At 38.3% G+C, this 19,402-nt stretch overlaps 1 protein-coding gene across 1 annotated transcript; it reads right to left on the reverse strand.

Moving 5' to 3' along the window:
• Nucleotides 1-269: 269 nt before the first annotated feature.
• On the reverse strand, nucleotides 270-1,053 carry LOC131053504 (uncharacterized). The gene is made up of 2 exons (XM_057988121.1): nucleotides 1,003-1,053; nucleotides 270-842 (listed from the first exon to the last, which is right to left on the reverse strand). Exons 1-2 carry the CDS (start codon nucleotides 1,051-1,053, stop codon nucleotides 270-272), a joined length of 624 nt encoding a protein of 207 aa, XP_057844104.1.
• Nucleotides 1,054-19,402: the final 18,349 nt, after the last annotated feature.

Consider the following 19,402-nt stretch of genomic DNA (forward strand, 5'->3'; position numbering starts at 1 on the left):
GAAAAATTCGCAATGCATTATATGTTCTAAATTTATGCATGAAATTGATGTGCTGATAATTTTACTGTTGCATGCTTTCTTGAGGTATAATGGCAGAGAGTCGTAGTGTTCCTTGTAACCTTTTCCTTATTGTGCTCAACCTCCAACTGTAGATCATATACCTCACTTCCCTTGATAGAATGACAGTAACTCACTCCGTAAGGAAACGCAAAGTTATGACACGTTACGGGTGATTTACCCCCGATGATATTCTCCCTCTTATTCGCTTGCTAATCGGATCCAACAACGGATGGGTCACTGAGCAGGTCCACGTCGGATCCCAAAACAGACACCACGAATTCCACCATGCCCTCAATGGAAGTGCTGCACCTCTTCACTTCTCCTTCTTCCATCGTGCCCACCATGTTGCGCGACAAATTCGACTCGCTCAACAAATTGAGAATTTGAGAAACATTTGCTAAAGAGAATGGCGGCATCATCTCTGCTAAATCATTGGGCAAAAACGAGATCAAATAATTGGAAGGGCTAAGATCCAGCAATACAATTTCCCCCGACTCCCGCAGCTCTTTCTTGTCGAAGAACACGTGCTCCTCGACCTCGCTAACCTCCGCACTGGGTTTCCCGAAAGATGACCTAGCTTTCGGAGGAAAACTCACGCCTTCACGGCATATCAAACCAGCAGAGTGGTAGAATTGGTGGGCATCGAAAGAAGTAGCGTCCATATTCCTCAGCCCCACCACGAAATTCTGCATCTGTGTTAGAGAAAGAGGGGACAGATGAGCCACCAGGGTTTGGGGTATTCCAACCTCTGGAAGCTTCTCTCGCCACCGCTGACGCTCTAACTACGCAACGTTGCTACTAACAGCACCGAACTGATCAAGCCATGAAATAATTGCCTGAAATAATAAGCTATGTCCATGATATCAGTCTTCCTTGTATGCTACACAACTTAAATATCTTAAAACAACTAAAAGTAGAAAAGAGAAAGCTAAAACAACTCACACTAACTGCAACCAGCACAAGTAGCAGAACTTTGCTTCTTGTGAGGGCCATTGCCTTCACTTACTTCCATGTTGTGACATGCGAGTGTGTGGTGGAGAGAGTGGTGAAAGAGATTGACCACTTTGGCAGGATTTTAATTGCAATTCTCAATCCCTATCTGCAATGTGAGTCCCACGCCTTACTATGTATACAAAAATCATTGAATCTCGTGGATGTTGTAAGCTCTCTAATAATTTCATGTAATAATAAATTCTATGTAATTATAAGTCTTTTCGGCACAAATTTAGTTAGCGAAAGTTACTCAAATAAATGGAAGATACTAAAAATAATCTCGGCAAATGATAAAGTAGCTTTTTTAGCAAGATCTTTCTAGATTGTTCTCTTCATGAATTTCCTTGAAATCTTATGACTATTTTTTGTGTCATTTATTTCAATGCTGGTAGATGGAATAGATAGATAATCTCACTTCATTACATATAATTTATTATTTTTGTCATATACAGAAAATGATGTGATTTAATTGTCTTTTTGAAATTCATTTCAATGCTGATAGACAATCTCACTTTATTACCTATAATCTATTATTTTTTTCATATACAGAAAATAATGTGATTTAATTGTCTTTTTGAAATAGAAATCTAAAAATATTTTATTTTTTTAAATTGTGGACTGAGTGATAATTTATTTCACTTTGATGGATTATTTTAATTGTGGTGGTTGATTTTGCAGTACGAAGGTAAGCGTTGTTCTCTCCCTAAAAAAATGATTTCATATCAGCAAATTCGTTTGATACACTAGCAAATACTTTTGCTTCATTTCAAACCATTTAGAACCAAGAAAATTGTCATCAGTATTACCATTAGTCTCAGTCCATTTTCCTGAAGGATTTGTCAGTGTATGTTTGCACGTTGGAATGTAAAATTGTATTCCCATTACCGATGGTTTGGTTTTGACGAATCTCTACCGCTATTGCTGGGGCCATAAATTTTTTCGGCTATCATTATTAGTTTTCACGCAATTAGCATATTGAGTTATAATAATACAGATCTAGTTGATCTAAGATTTTTGAAGGTACTGAACTCTATTTTTTTTTGCATAATGTAATCGACAAGAGAGCCATTCAACCAGACTCCTATGCCAATTCTTCCGTCTTACAGGCCTCCTTCAGAATGAAATCTGTAACACAAGCAAAAGTAGTTCACGCTCATTTGATTTTAACAGGAAGTCAAATTGATATATACTTAGAAAACCAGATTATAACCACTTACGCAATGTGCGGAAGATTGGCTGATGCGCATAGAGTTTTAACCCAGTTGCCTTTAGTTTATGAAGCCTCATTTTGTGTTATGGTTTAAGCTTATACAAAGCAAGGGAATGCATTAGAGGCGTTGAAAGTGTTTTATGAAATGCAGAGAGTAGGTATTAGGCCTGATTCATTTACTTTAAGTGTCGTTATTTTGGCTTGCACTAAGATCTGCAACTGGGTAGGGAAGTCTACGAAAGCATAATTAGAAGTGGGTATCAACCAGATGTTATTGTGGGGAGTGGGATTGTGGACATATATGTAAAGATTGGGAGTATAGAGGATGCACGCAAATTGTTTGACAAAATTCCTGAGAGAGACGTTGTGTCTTGGACTTCTGTGATTGCTGGTTATGCACTTAAATAATTAAACCTATTCTTAGTTTAGACTGGTTGTTCACTTCGTTATCTATGCTGTCTGATTCATCTCCATGTATAGAAAATGTCAATACATATATCTGTGTTTTATAGGTCACATCTCTAGTCACATGTCTCCTTCACTGTAAATGGAAAGCTGTTTAATAAAAGCTAGCTAACGCCCTAGAGGGTTGGCTATTTGTAAAGCATTACAGTGTTACATCAGAAAATAGAACACTGTAGAAGAGAGTTCAATGCTTCTTCCAGAAATTTGGATAATAGAGATACCTCTTCCATGGCATGTTGAATGTGGTCAATCAATCACAATTTGAGTGCAGTATGGTAAATAATTCTTCAAAGTCACTTAATAATCTCTAACCTTTTTGAATAGAAACTAACTAATTCTTAGGCTTACATTGGTTTACAGATGGCGGTTAGAGAAGGGATTAACCGTGTTTTGTTGGAGAGTGATTCGATGAACATAATAAAATGCATTAATAGACACAAGGAGCCAAGTTGGAGAATCAAGCATTTGATCAAAGATTGTCATCTCATGATTGCCAATCTGGATGATTTTAAAGCTTCTCCCACGTATCAGGAAGGAAATGCCCCCACCGATTATATGGCAAATCTTAGGGTGGATTATGTGGAGGTTAAATGATGGACGAAAATGGAAAGTTTCCCAAGAAACCTGTGTGAGATGACTAGAAAGGATGTCGAATTAATTGGCCACTCATTACCAATTCATAATGACAGAACGTTGTTGGGATAATATCTCTTGGTGGAAGTTTTTCATGCGTCTCAATTCTAGCTATTCTAGAGGCTTCGCTTGTTTCTAGTTAGGCTTGCTGCTATGTGTCGTATATGGAACCCACCATGGGGGGTGACAAGAATAGGATGGAACCCACCTCTTTTGAGAACTGGAAAAGGAATACTGAGGTTTGGAATGAGATTTCGGACGAGGGCCTGGTGTCATATATGGAAAGGTTGAAGGACAATTCGTCGAGTACCACTAAAGATTTTGTGAGCAGTTGGGATAATGGTATCCTTAAGGTATATGGCACTGAATTTAGGACCGATGAAGATTTTATTGCTAAACTTACTAGTATGCAGACGAAGGGAAGGAAGTTTTATAGAGAACAAAAATCTACTGAAGAAGCTATCTCCACTTTCTTCAACAAGCAGAAGGAGCATAATAGGGTTGAGAAGGTGGATGATGGTGGCTACAATCAAAAGGATCTTCAGATGCATTGGGCCGATGTGGCAGAGGTGTAGCGTCCTAAAATTGCGACACTTGCAATTTCGACTGCATTTGGGTCTTCACGATGGCGACGCAACACTAAACCTGAATGGAGACCCTGAAACTTGCTCATGACACCAAAAACTGCATTTTCTTGCACCCTGGCCTGAACCTCCTTTGCACCCTGCTATCCCGGGAGGTGGGACCAGAGCGCCCAGCGCCCTTGTCCTTCAGGACCAAGGCGCCCAGCGCCCTGGTCCCTGGCCCTATTTTGGGCCCGGTCTCCTATGGGACTTCGGGCCTTTTTGTTTGCAAATTGGAAAATTAACATTTCCTGCTCGGCCTAAGGTCGGGAAAATCAGTCTATCAGCCCTAATTGACAAGTATATAAACTACATTTTCCTCTTTCATTCGATATGATGGGACAAAGCGTGAAAATGATATTCAAACATTCAAGTATTCAAGCATTCAAGCATTCCTTCAAGCAATTGATCATTCTAAGTCTCCATTAAAGGCTAAGTGTTGCATTCAAGACAAGGATTCAACCATTGAAGAGGAGATCACATACTACATGCTACATACAACATACAACAATACAACAAACAACAACATCTATACCTTCACAAATAAGGATACAAACATCCTTACAACAAGGTACTAGTACTTGTTTTACATTACATTTACAGCATTTCTCATTTCTTGGTTAATTCCAAAACCGGGGTTTGACCTAAGGGTAAAGCCCTAACCCCTAACCCCCCAATCGTCTTCACTTTTCTGTGTGTAGGTTGCAGGTACACGGCTGAAATTGAAGATCTGGAATCCTTGTGCAGAGACGAATAGATCCCCCTTCGTTTCACGGATTTTTCGGAGGACCGTGTGCACGCCGGGCGCCATCGTCCTGTCAACTTTTGCTCAAATTTGCAGGACAGCGCCGTCTCGACATTTTACTGCTAATTCCAGGTCCGCAGCTTCATCCTATATCCCTAACTCAGTTTATAAGCGAATCTTTCTCACTTTCTAGGCATTCCTAGTTCAATCTTTCCATCTACATTCTTTACAAAAGAGGGTATCCTTGCTATCACAACCCTTGAAACTCATATAGAATCCAATCTTGCATTGCGTGGGATTGGATCTTGTGGGTTTCAACCCCTCTTTTGAATGTAAAGTCCCTCCTAAGTGAAAACCATCAACCCTAGTGACTCTCCCTTCTCCCTCCTCGGAGTTGGGGAGGGGAGAACGACTACGGTTCGATTTTTCTGCTTTACATTTTGGTGAACCTGACGTGAACATCCTTTCTGATTATTCGTAGTTAGATCTGAAAATTGGATTCCTTGATTACATTTCCATGTTTGATCTTTTGCAAAATTTTAGAGGTTAATTGCATAAAAACCCTAAATTTTCTTTTTAAGTAATTAAACTTGTGAAATGTTTAATTGTTGATGCTTGTTTCAGATCTGCCCTTCTATTACAAATTATCAATTCATATTTGTGTTTTGATTTTGAAAATTAAGTGGTTAAGTGTCAAAACCCTAATTTTTGAAACCCTCTTGATTCAACCTTTGACTGATAATTTCACTAATCAAAACATCTCCAAATCGGCTGTAACTTTGGATTCCGCAATAAAATCACAATATCTTTCATCCCTGAAAATTTGGAAAAAAGTTGCGAGGACCGTGTGCACTCCGAGCGCCATCGTCCCCGACATTTTTTCGAAAATTTCAGGAGTTAGATCTTACTGTATTTTTCTGCTAAAATCCAAAATTTTGGCTGATTTAATCAATTCTAACACTTTCAAAATTACAATCAAAGATGGTCTAGTGATTGCTTGGATTGAGGCTTCTAATCATTCAAAAATTGTTGAAATTGAAATTTGTGTCAAAATTGTGTTTCTTACAGTCCTAAATCTGAAAAGTGTGTTAGCATTCATTCGAAATTTCAGTGATTTATTCAAATTTTTGCAATTTGTGACTTTTGAAATTAAGTGCTTAATTACAACAACTTTGATTTCCGCTTTCAAAATTGAATTTTGCGTGAAATTGAGTCAACTTTCAAATTTCAAAACTTACATTGCTTTTGGTATTCCCTCTAAAATCATAAAATTCAAAATTTTAGTTTCCCTCTCTTTTTCAAAATTCAAATTTTGCATTTTTCGACAATCTTGGTAGGGTTCAATTTTGAGATTGCAACTTTAATTTGGCCTATCTACGGATCATAAAATCACTCAATTTTTTCAGGTTAGCTGTAAAATCATCATAACTTTCGTCCCTGCAAATCTCAAAAAAAGTTGCGAAGACCGTGTGCACCCCGAGCGCCACGGTCCCGGACATTTTTTCTGAAATTTCGGGAGATTGTCCTGATTGTATTTAACAGCTTAAATCTAGAAGATTGGCTGGTTTTACTGAAATTTGCTACCTCTAAAATTCAAAATCTTCTCTCTCTTTAGTGCATGAGTTTTACAACAATAAGTCCTACTTACACTATTCCCGTTAGACGAAGCCTTAGAATTAAGTCCTGCCAAGGTTTAATTACGGAGGAGATGGAACCTAATTTGAATGGTCTTTTTAACGAGGACATGGGTAATTCCTCTAATCCTCTTAATGATGAAGAAGCTCTCCATGAGGTTTCTGTAGAACAACTTTCAAAATTGGATAACCAATTTGATGATTTTCGACAATGGATGTCTCAAGAATACCCTAATGGTCAAGCTCTTCCTTTAATTGAGGGTCTAAAACGTATGCTTCAAAGTGATAAGAATGGAATTGATATTTTGCGTGGTATTGCACACATTGTGGATTCAAATGTGATGCCTATGAAAAGTTGTGCCGAAACCTTAGGTTATACACAACCTCCTACTCAAGACAATCATTCTATTCCTTTGATGACTCCTATTGCTAGTATACCTACTTTTACATCAAACATAATGACTACTTCAACACAAGACATTCCTCCTATGATCACCAGTCATGGGGGCAATCCCTCTTCTTTAATTAACCCTATTCCTTCATTCAATCCAACTTCTTCATTCATTCCTTCAATGAGTGTTCCTATTATATCACCACAAATGAACATGACGCAAGGGGGCAACTCATTTAATCATTCCATTCCTCCTTGTAGTGTTCCTCCTGTCCAATCATCTCCTATGACTAACTATCATAGTGTCCCACCACCTTACTCTCTACCTTCTTTCAATAACATAACACCTCCATCACAATCTAACACATCTAATATGAACTCTTCGACTGAAGCGACCATTAACAATCTTGCACAAACTGTCTCTTCTTTACAGCAACAAATTGCCTCTATGAATCAATCTAAGTTTAGTGTGCCCACATTTGATGTTGCGAGTCCACTTTCTCTTGACATTGTTCGAGCTATTCCCCCTAAACATGTTGAAATTCCGCATTTGGAGCTTTATAATGGTAAGGGTGATCCTCTAACACATGTTAAGACCTTTCAAACAATATGTACTGATTTTGCTTATGACCAAAGGTTGCTTGCAAAATTGTTTACTAGAACATTAAGAGACAAAGCCCTACAATGGTATTGCTCGTTGCCTTCCTATTCTATTACTTCTTTCGAACAACTTGCAAATGCTTTCATTCAACAATTTCAAAACAATATAAGTCCTAAAGTTACTTTGATTGATTTAATGCATTGTAAACAAGGTGTTAAAGAAAAAGTGACTGATTTCATTGGTAGATATAAGCATTTGTATGCTCAAATTTCCTTTCCAGTGCCTGACAATGATATTCAAAGAATCTTTATTTCTAATTTACAAAAGACATTAGAGAAAAACTCCTATTTTCTGAGTTTACTTCTTTCCAACAGTTGTGCGCAACTCTTCACAATTATCAACTAACTGTGAGTCAAGTGGAACAATCACATCCTATGACTCCGAGTGATAAGGGTGATAGTAGTCAACAACCATTTGGGAAGTTTAAACCAAATAGAGAGTCCATTAAATTCAATGAAAACATCATCAACAACAATGTGAATGCAGCATCAGGTGTGTCTCCTATTTCTAAGTTTTTCAAGAAAGAAAGAAAGTTTACTCCTTTGAATGAATCATTGCATAGTATTATGAATAAGTTATTGGAACAAAATGTGCTCACTCTTCCTCCTATAAGGCAAATTGATCCTGCAAAGATTAATTCACCCTATTTTGATAACAAATCTTTTTGTCAATTTCATCGTCAACCTGGGCATGATACTGAAAAATGTTTTGCTTTAAAGGGGAAAATTCAAGATTTGATTGATAATAATACTATCTTTGTTTCTGGAGTGAATGATAAAGGAAATACATCTGTAGCTCCTCCTAACCAAAATCTTCAGATTTTTACTGATCCATTGCCTTCTCATACCTCTAATGCGATTGATACTACTGATTCCTCTGTCTCACCTGATGATCTTGTGTCTATGACTCCAAATGTGATTAACTTTGTAGAGCAACAGAAAATCCCTAAAGAACCTTCCATCATATTTGATTCCAGTGAAACTATCAGGGCACCTGATGGTCCTTTATATATAGTTGCAAAAGTCAAGAACACACCTTGCCGTGGAGTGCTTATTGATCCTTCTTGTATGGTTAATATCATTACTGAAGAATTTCTTTTTACTTTGCAATTGAATCAAGTGATCTATGACAAAACAGATGTGGTTGTGAAACTATTTGATGCATTTTCTTCTCCTGCAATTGGTTCTATTACATTACCTATTGAGGTCCGTAACAAATCCCTTGATGTGAACTTTGCTATTATTCCATCTTCCGAACAATTTTGTGTGAAGCTAGGCTATCCTTGGCTATCTTCCATGAAAGCTATCGCTTCTCCTATTCACAAGTGTTTGAAATTTCCCCATAATGGTGAAGTTGTTACTATCAATCATAGTCTCTTTAAACCAGCTGAAAGAACTTCTAGCGTTCCTATTGATTACTTTTGGCCTAAACAATTCCAATCTCTTCCTCCGCGAAGTGATCATCTTTTCAAATCTTATCAAAAGTGGAAAACAGATATGATCCTATCTCTAAGTGAACCTAGAACACCCAAACTTGACATTCCTATCATTCTTGAGAAGGAAGTTCTTCCTTTGAAAGATAAAACTAATGTCTTTCCTCAAGAAGATTCCCAACCCATCCCTATGGATGTGACTATGCCTATGATTAATAAACTTCCTAAAAGTAGACCTATCCCTCCTCGTCATGATGGACTTGGTCTCCTTCCAAAACCAAATATTCCTCCTTTATATGGAGCAGTTCCTCCTCCTTCCTCTTATGGAGAGAAGAGACCTTCCTCTTCTCCTATTGTTCAGCCTGAGAGACCACAACCTAAACACCCAAGTGATAAGGATGAGAACATTCCTCCTCCTCAATCTTCTCAACTTCCTACTAAGACTAGACGAAATCGTTCTGCACGTGAACGCCAGGGAAAGCGTCGTCTTAGAGCTCAAACTTTACAATCCCCAAAAACACCTTCAACAAACATTATTCCATTTTCTTCTCAGCCGACGATTGAGCCGAAATCTCCTAAACATAAGATGCATGATGGTCTTGATCCTGTGCGAGTTAAAGATCCTATTTTTATAAATCTTGATGATGATATAGATGAAAATGTTATTCATGATGAAAATGCTACTTCTCCTGTTCATTCTGATAGTAAATATGAACTTGTTGATATTGATAACCATTTATCTAACGAATTTTCTAAAGCACTTATCCTAGCTCCTAGACAAGACCACCGTGGCTTGGGATATGAACATAGCCCTTGTTTGGATCTTGTCATTGCTCCATCTGCTGTGTTGGATGTTCCTCCTCTAGCGTGTTCCCTGCCTTCCCAAAACGTTGATCAGCAAGATCGGGGGGTAGATGACGTGCTAGACTAGTTTCATTAGCATAGCAGATTCTCTCCTCCTCTCTTTCGTTACTTCTTCTATGTGTTATTCTCATTCTTCTATTTGTTGTCCTTAGTGTTGTCTACATGAGGACGATGCAAAGCATTAAGATCTCTCGATCTCTCTCATGTTGACTCAAAAGACACATGTGTTCCCTTGTTCTAGGTGACCTTACTTGATTGGGGAATGAAGAACAATTATGCATACATACATATGATATACATGAATTATCATATAGTATACTGACCCCGAGGAAAACGAAGTCACCTCATGCTTTGTGTTTTGTGTCTATTATCCTTGGGCTTATCTCACACTTGGGGGCTAAATCCTTGTGATAACGTGCTCCTTTCTCATTTATTATATGTATCACTACCTTAAAGCAATCACCCCCGGTGAGGTGTGTGCGATCGCTTTAACGTAGGGGGGCATACATCCCGTTCATATCTTTTCAAGATACTTGAAAATTTCTTGGCAAATTTAGCTTTGCCTTGAAAATTTTTGATATCTTTCTTGCATGACTCATAGTGAGGGAACCTTACTACTGATAGTCATGGTTCTCCCTCGTGATCTTCCCTTTTACTTTGTCAATCGAAGTCGTAAGATCCTTAGTCCACTGGGGGCTTGGTGTATCTTGCCTCCTTGACGTGGTGAAAGTTTTTCAATGTTGTTTCCTTGTACTTTACTGGAAGTATGAGCGTACACTTATACTCCCGCTAAAGTGGGGGCTAAATGTAGCATCCTAAAATTGCGACACTTGCAATTTCGACCGCATTTGGGTCTTCACGATGGTGACGCAACACTAAACCTGAATGGAGATCCCGAAACTTGCTCATAACACCAAAAACTGCATTTTCTTGCACCCTGGCCTGAACCTCCTTTGCACCCTCCTGTCCCGGGAGGTGGGACCAGAGTGCCCAGCGCCCTAGTCCCTGGCCCTATTTTGGGCCCGGTCTCCTATGGGACTTCGGGCCTTTTTGTTTGCAAATTGGAAAATTAACATTTCCTGCTCGGCCTAAGGTCGGCAAAATCAGTCTATCAGCCCTAATTGACAAGTATATAAACTACATTTTGCTCTTTCATTCGATATGATGGGACAAAGCGTGAAAATGATATTCAAACATTCAAGCATTCAAGCATTCAAGCATTCCTTCAAGCAATTGATCATTCTAAGTCTCCATTCAAGGCTAAGTGTTGCATTCAAGACAAGGATTCAACCATTGAAGAGGAGATCACATACTACATGCTACATACAACATACAACAATACAACAAACAACAACATCTATACCTTCGCATATAAGGATACAAAGATCCTTACAACAAGGTACTAGTACTTGTTTTACATTACATTTATAGCATTTCTCATTTCTTGGTTAATTCCAAAACTGGGGTTTGACCTAAGGGAAAACCCCTAATCCCTAACCCCCCAATCATCTTCGCTTTTCTGTGTGTAGGTTGCAGGTACGCGGCTGAAATTGAAGATCTGGAATCCTTGTGCAGAGACGAACAGATCCCCCTTCGTTTCGCGGATTTTTCGGAGGACCGTGTGCACGCCGGGCGCCATCATCCCGTCAACTTTTGCTCAAATTTGTAGGACAGCATTGTCTCGACATTTTACTGCTAATTCCAGGTCCGCAGCTTCATCCTATATCCCTAACTCAGTTTATAAGCGAATCTTTCTCACTTTCTATGCATTCCTAGTTCAATCTTTCCATCTACATTCTTTACAAAAGAGGGTATCCTTGCTATCACAACCCTTGAAACTCATATAGAATCCAATCTTGCATTGTGTGGGATTGGATCTTGTGGGTTTCAACCCCTCTTTTGAATGTAAAGTCCCTCCTAAGTGAAAATCATCAACCCTAGTGACTCTCCCTTCTTCCTCCTCGGAGTTGGGGAGGGGAGAATGACTAGGGTTCGATTTTTCTGCTTTACAAGAGGTTATCATGAGATACATCACTCTTGATGGTCAGTATGCGAGCATTTTTTCCTACCACTTTATCATTTTGAATGACTTCAGCGACGATAGAAAAATTTCCATTTTGTTTTATCTTCTATCTTCTTTAAGGCATAGTCTAGAGAAACATGCAGAGAATGTAGATAATCCAGTCCTCCATGACAACCTTATTCATCTTATTATGAATTATGCCAAACCCCATAAAATCAAGCCATCCCATGTTTTGAAAACCCTTTTTTCTTCTTCCAAACCAGAGGTTCAAGTGGTTTCTAACATGGATTTGGAAGGGGAAGATAGTGAGCTTGCCAAGGACTGGAACAATCAAGACTTGTCTGATGACCCCGAGTATTGTCTGCCTACTAGTGAGGCCCCCATTCAGAATATTACCCTTGGGACAGGTAGTAGTAGGTGCAACAAGCACCTTAGGTGGGCCGCTGGTAATATAAAAATTTGGGGACCAAGTCTACTAACTTTGTTTCTCCCAAATTGAAGAACCGCAAATCTGGAAAGAGGGGTGGCAATAAAGATAGTGAATAGGAGATTGAGATCGAAATCCCCATAGACATTGATCCTGGGAAATAGGGGAGGGTTGTCATTGACCCAGATTTGGATAAATGCATTTCCTTTGTGGCCAACAATTAGTTGGATTGTCTCCGAAAGATAGGAATGGAGATTCAAGTGTTAAAAGAGGGTATAAAGGGTATTGTGGATACTTTTACGGACAACCTTCGACCCAGTAATATGGAGAAACTCCTCCAATTAACCCAAAGCATTAGTGAGGATGTGGACAAGATGAAATCAAATCATGAAAAAGAATATGGAATTTGGAGGTGAGTGTGGAAGAAATAAATGGAAGTTAAAAAAATCCGATTGATATCAGCAAGGTCACCATGAATAATAGTTTTGAAGGCTTGATGAGGATCAATAATATGATTGTGGATTACAGGGTTGATCCCATTGCCACTGTGACTCCTTCAGATTCCAAGCAGAAAAGAAAGTGAAGGGTGTAGGTGGTCAGATTTCTTGTCCCCATACTACGACAGGTTCGTGCACCCATACCAGGAGCAAGGTAGCTTTGGATTTATCATGGATGAGTTGGAGGCTGTCAACATGAAAGTTATTTAGAAGAATGCATATCTATTGCATTCTTATCAGTAGGTTTCTGTTTCTTTTGGTCTTACTCTATTTTGTGTTTTAGGCTATTTTGTGGGCTTGGCCCAAGTTGGTTTAGCTTTTTCTATTGGTTATGTACTTTGATGCTTATTCTCTGGTTACTATAAAACTTTTGGGTTTTAGGTGTAAAATCTGTTTACCTTAATTAAAAGCTAACTAATTCTTCACAAGGAAAAAATGATAGAAATTTTTTTTATATATCAAATTGATTCTTTTATAATAACTTTTGTTTTCGTTGAATTATATATGATTTCTTTTACACATTACATTTAGTTTTTGGTAAAAAAAATCTATTCATTCCTCTCTCCCTTCTATGTATATCCATTCATAGTACCCACATTTTGAGAGGGTATATTATCAATTACATTTTCAATTTATTTGTGTTTTTTTATATATTTGGGATATGGTGGTTACTCATCGCCATTGATACGAAGAATTTGAATTATTGTGTTTAGGGTTGTGTATCTAAGTATAGTATTTTGGGTCATTTCATTCTCAATTAGTAGTATTTCAAACACTATAAATGTATACTAAAAATTATTATGTTTAGGGTTTCATGAATGGCATGTCTCTTTTCTCAGCCAAGATTATCATGCAAAATTTCATGACAACAAATTTATTGATTTAACTATTCTCTAACTTGTATTCCTCTTTTCCTATTTCTATTTAGCAATGCTTTTTAAAATTACTAGACTATTTACTTTGTTTCTAAGCTCTAAAATTTATCTAATATATTCCTTATTTCAATGTATGTTTTGTATCTTGAAATCAATTATTTATACAAAATCAGTTACTTTATGCATATAAATGACTATCTAATATGCTACACATATCTAAAATATTTACTTCATTTTCTTGTACTCAAACAGGTGTTGAAAGATAACTTGTGTCTTCCAACAAGTGTACTAAGCAGTGTATTTCAAGTATGTAGCGTATCCAATTCTCTTCTCTCATTTTGTCAATTATGCTTAATTTATTTTATTATCTTTTTCAAATATATCATTAGAATAAATTATTATAGCTACATATTAGGTCGTATATCTGTATGGTTCCATTTCACCACTTTGTTCCAACAACCCAAAAGACCATAATGAATATGTTGCGATACCGGGCCTCTACATGGCAGTGACAATATCCACTGCCTCTTGTATATTGTTTGTGCCTAATATTTTAATAACTGATGCAGAGGCCTACCCACACACCTAAGGACAATCCCAAACAAGGTTAGACTTATAACCCCTCAAATGATCATAAGGGTCCTACAAGGAAGGACTCCACACCTTGGATAGAACTACACACACATTCACTAGGTTTGGGCCTACTCAAGACGAGTAAAAGGCTTCAACTCCTCAAACATGCCTTACCTGTGACTCTTACTCCTAGGGATTTATAATTTGGTCAATAATTCACATCGAAGAACTCTTTCAAACTCTGGTTTTGGGCTAGGGCACCAATTCCTTATATCTTCTTTGGAAATCTACCCCCTAGGCTTTTAGCCCTATTTGGTGATGGAAGGGACCTTAAATAAAAAATGTTCCACACACCCATACAAAAAAATTGTCATTTCAGATACTCTTTTGGAAGTTGTAATGATCCCCAAAGTGGTTTGGCCAGCTCTACAATTACAAGGTTTATTCCCTTTAGAGGCTAAGAGACTTAATAGGGGCAATTAGCCCTATTTTCCAGAGCAACTACCTTTACTGGTACACCAAATCAAAAATAAACTTTATGGGCATGTGGGAGATAGTGAGAAACCTCTAATTCTAGGGTTTCATGCTTGGAATCCATCTCTATGACAACTTATGATGACTATCCTAAATTGTGTCTTAGGTAGTCACATAGAGATGCCTACCTAATCTTGCTCCTTTCTCCACACAAAAAAGTTTCCCTACAACAAACCATGAAATTACTAAATTATAGAGGCTTATACTACATCCCTCCAAAGGAAAAGTCTTCTAATGGATTGGAGTGCAAGATAAGGCCATTTTTGTTCAAAACCCTCTCCAAACCCTCAATTTCTGGGTTATAGTTAGAAGAATGGAGGGTTCTCTCTACTCCAGGATAGTTAAGACATCAGACCTCCACCAAAAGAAAAATATTTCATCTCCCTATCTAATCCATGGATGGTGGGATTCAAATCAATCTATACAGGCATGTGCAACTCTTGCAAACTTAAAATTTCTGGGAAAACTGAAGTATTTTGTGTATTATTGCTTCACAAATTCTAACTACAATAGCAATAACCTTGGGAATAATTATCACAAGGCTTATACAACTCTCCAACTATTTCCCACTGAATTTGGAGTAGGTTGGAGCCATTGAAAGGATTCCCCCAAAATATTTTCAAAAAGTTGCACTTTTGCACTCAAAAGTTGCATTTTACCAAAGTTGCATTTTTGCAATTTTGCACAAAAAGTTTTCATATTGGCTAAGGTTGGAATCCACGTACATGGATCAACCAAACACTCATGAAACATTTCTAAAACCTATCAAACACAAATCTAGACCATCTATTACCCCTATTGACCAAATTGTCCCAATTGGCTTCTCAAATTGCCTAATTGGTGACATGGGCTTACATGGTGGGGTTTATTGCATACATGAAACACAAGACACACTAAGACACCCTAATGATCCTATTATTCATCCTTGGGTTCATGAATAGCTTTTTGATGAGGTGATCTTGCACCATACTCCTCGGGAGAAGAGATCTAAACCCCACTTGAGATCAGAGTTTGTAAATCTACACCATGATTAGATATTTGCTCACTTGACATCCAAACCGCCTCAGAATCTGGTTTTTCTTGCCAAGCCACAAAGTACTCAATGTACTCCTTGTTCCTTGTCTTCTTTGTGACTCTAGTGTCTAACACTTTTCTCAACTTAGGTGATTCATGCCTTGGAATGTCATTGTATGCTCCAACCTGCATTGGTTCCTCCCCTTCATTGTCACTGCCTTTGAAATGTATAAGATCAAACACATTAAAAATGGGTGATAATCCCAGATCAAGAGGAAGTTGGATCTCATAGGAATTTTGTCCATACTTCTTCAATATTTGACATGGTCCAATCTTCCTCTACATGATGTTGGTGTAATTGCCTTTTGGGAGTCTCTCCTATTTCAAATGTACCCATACCAAATCCCCAACACTATACTATACATCTCTCTTCTTCTTATCAACATGAGCCTTATACTTCATTGTAAATTATTGGAGATGGTACTTGACTTGGTCACTCACCTCTTTGATGGCTGATTCAAAAGCTTCAACATCATCACTAATGAGCTCTTCTTTGGGTAAATCTCTTAACTCCAACACTCCCGAATTCCATATACAATTTGGAAAGGAGACTTCCCGATACTCCTATTTATGGTGTTATTGTATGAGAATTCTGCCTGTGACAAAATGTTGTCCCACTTCTCTCCATTATTCCTTGTCAAACACCTTAATAGGTTTCCCAATGACCTATTGACAACTTCAGTCTGCCCATCCATATGAGGATGGTAGGCATGGTAGGCTGATGAGAAAGCTAGGTTAGTCCCCAACTTATTCCAAAGGTTTCTCCAAAAGTGACCTATGAACTTCACATATTTGTCTGAAACAATGTTTAGGGGCAATCCATGTATCTAGACTATCTCTTTGAAGAATAGGTCTACAATATATGATGCATCACAAGAGGTCTTACATGGCAAGAAATGAGCCACTTTACTAAACATGTCCACCACTACAAAGACACTGTCAAATCCTCTCCTTGTCCTAGGCAGACCCAACATAAAGTCCATACTTATGCTCTCCCATGGCCTAGAAGGAATGGATAAGGGCTGATACAAACCTGCATTTGTAGACTTCCCCTTGGCTTTCTGACATATGACACATGTCTCCACAAACTTTCTTACATCTATCTGCAATTTAGGCCTAAAATAATGTCTCTTCACAAGGTCTAGGGTCTAATAATATTAAACCTCATGGAACACTTAGGAATACACAACTGCACTCCTTTGAACAAAAATCCATCTTGTATCAAAAATTTAGAAAACTCAATATGGTATCTCTCACCAAAGGTTTCACATACCTTGTATATCTCTCCAATGTCTTGATCAACATCATACATACTCTTCAAGGAATAAATACCAACACTTTCAATCTTGATTTGGTTGATAGTTAAGACCCTTCTGCTCAAAGCATCTGCAACTTTATTCTTAACTCCCTTCTTGTGTTTGAGGGTGAATGTGAAGGCTTGCAAGGTCTCTACCCACTTCATGTGTTGGTGGTTTAGCTTCTCTTGGCTACTTATGAAATTGAGTGTCTGATTATTAGTAAAAACTATGAACTCTTTAGGCAATAAATAGTGCCTCCACTTCTTCAAAGACTGTACTAGAGCATACATCTCCAATTCATAAGATGAGTATCTTTTCTTGGCATCATTTATCTTTTCACTGAAAAAAGAAATAGGCCTTCCTTCTTGATTGAGCATTGCTCCAATAGCCATGTGGCTTGCATCACATTCCACCTGAAATATCTTGTTGAAGTCTGGTAAGGCAAGGACTGGTTGTTCTGCAACCTTCTTCTTCAATGTCTCAAATGAATCATCTGCCTCTTTGGTCTAACTGAACCTGAACTTTTGTCCTCCCTTTATGGTGTCAAGCATGGGTGCACAAACATGACTAAATCCTCTTATGAACTTCCTATAGAAATTTGCTAAACCATAGAAACTTTGGACATCATTCATAGTTCTAGGTGTAGGCCAAGACAATATAGCACTCACCTTCTCTTGGTCCATATTCAACTCATCTTGTGAGATTACAAAACCCAAGTAGATTATCTCCTCTTGCATGAACAAACACTTATCCAAATTGATCATTAGTTTCTCTTCATGTAACCTCTTGAGAACCATATCTATGTGTTTGAGGTGCTCTTCCATTGTGTGACTGAAGATCAAGATATCATCTAGGTAAACTATGACAAATTTTTCTATGAATTCCACCAAGACTTCATTCATTAACCTCATAAAGGTACTAGGGGCATTAGATAACCCAAATGGAATGACCTTCCACTCATATAAACCCTCATTGGTTTTAAAAGTTGTTTTCCATTCATCCCCTGGCCTTATTCTAATCTAATAGTATCCACTTATTAGATCCATTTTTGTAAAATACTTAGCACTCCCCAAGCAATCAATTAAATCCTCTATTATAGGGATTGGGAACCTATACCTTACGGTTATCTTGTTGATGGCTCTTAATTCTGTACAAATCCTCCAAGTTCCTTCTTTCTTCGATGCAAGGACTGTCGGTACTGTACATGGGCTTAGATTTTTGACAATCAGTCCTGATTCAAGCAATTCTTCAATCTGCCTTGCCATTTCTGCATTCTGGTCTGGGGTGAGCTTATAGGTTTCTTTATTTGGGAGAGTAGATCCAGGGATCAGATCTATGCAATGATTGATGTCCCTTATCGATGGTAGGGACCTTGGCATTTTATCTGAGATGATACCTTGATGCTTATCAAGCAACTGTCTGACTGTAGGGTCTATGTGCTTCTGTCCTCCTTCTCTCTCTTCTACAAACTGCTCTTTCCTTGTCACCTTGGGGCTAGGCATGAGGGCATAGCAAACTACACCTTTCTCTGCAATCTCCTTCATGAACTATTTACCTTCTACCATCAGCACCTTTGCATCCTTTCCCTTTGATTCCATCTCTTCCTCTATCAGAGGTAAGAGTTCTATCACCTTACCATCCTTGGTGATTGAGTAGGTTTTTCTCAACCCATCATGATGAGCTTTCAAGTCATACTGCCATGGTCTCCCAAACAAGAGATGGCATGCATCTATCTTGGCTATGTCAAATATAAATCTATCCTTGTAAGATCCAATTTGAAACTCCACCCAAGCCTACTCTTCTAGCACTGCTTGCTAACCTTGGGTGAGCCATGAAACCTTATAGGGGTAAGGATGAGGCAACTTTCTAAGCTTAAGCTTTTCTACCATCTCAAGTGATACAAACCTTTCAGTGGATCCAGAGTCTATCAAAACCTTGCATACCTTTCCTCCTACCTTGCAAGTGGTTCTGAAAAGAGATTTCCTTTGTGTAGGCTCCTTGCCAAGTACCTTCATGGTGGTTACTTCTCTCCTCATCACCAGAGCCTCTCCTCTTTTAGGATAGCCATAGCTATCAAGAGAATTAACACTTTGATAAGTGTTTGCACTTGCCACACTTTGACAATCATATTCCTGCACCAGATTGCTTCTCCTTTCTCCCATGGAGCTAGAAGCCTTCTTTAGACACCTATTAGCTATGTGCCCTTCTTGGTTGTAGTTGTAGCATGTAGGAGGTACTCTACCATAGGATCTTCCTCAAGAGGGTGGTCTTCTACCCCTAAGGTTCCCTCTTGGATTGTAGCCCCCTCCTTAGTTGTAACTTATCTCTCCTCTATTACCTTCTTGGTTAGAGTCTCCCTGGTATCCAAAACCATTTCTTCTACCTCTGAA

The sequence above is a fragment of the Cryptomeria japonica genome, chromosome 2, assembly GCF_030272615.1.
Source record: "Cryptomeria japonica chromosome 2, Sugi_1.0, whole genome shotgun sequence".
NCBI lineage: Eukaryota > Viridiplantae > Streptophyta > Pinopsida > Cupressales > Cupressaceae > Cryptomeria > Cryptomeria japonica.

Coding starts and splice junctions, on each gene's coding strand:
- LOC131053504 (XM_057988121.1), bottom strand. CDS start 1,053: ATGGCCCTCACAAGAAGCAAAGTTCTGCTACTTGTGCTGGTTGCAGTT. Junction 843..1,002: donor TTGTGCTGGTTGCAGTTAGT/GTGAGTTGTTTT, acceptor AACGTTGCGTAG/TTAGAGCGTCAGCGGTGGCG.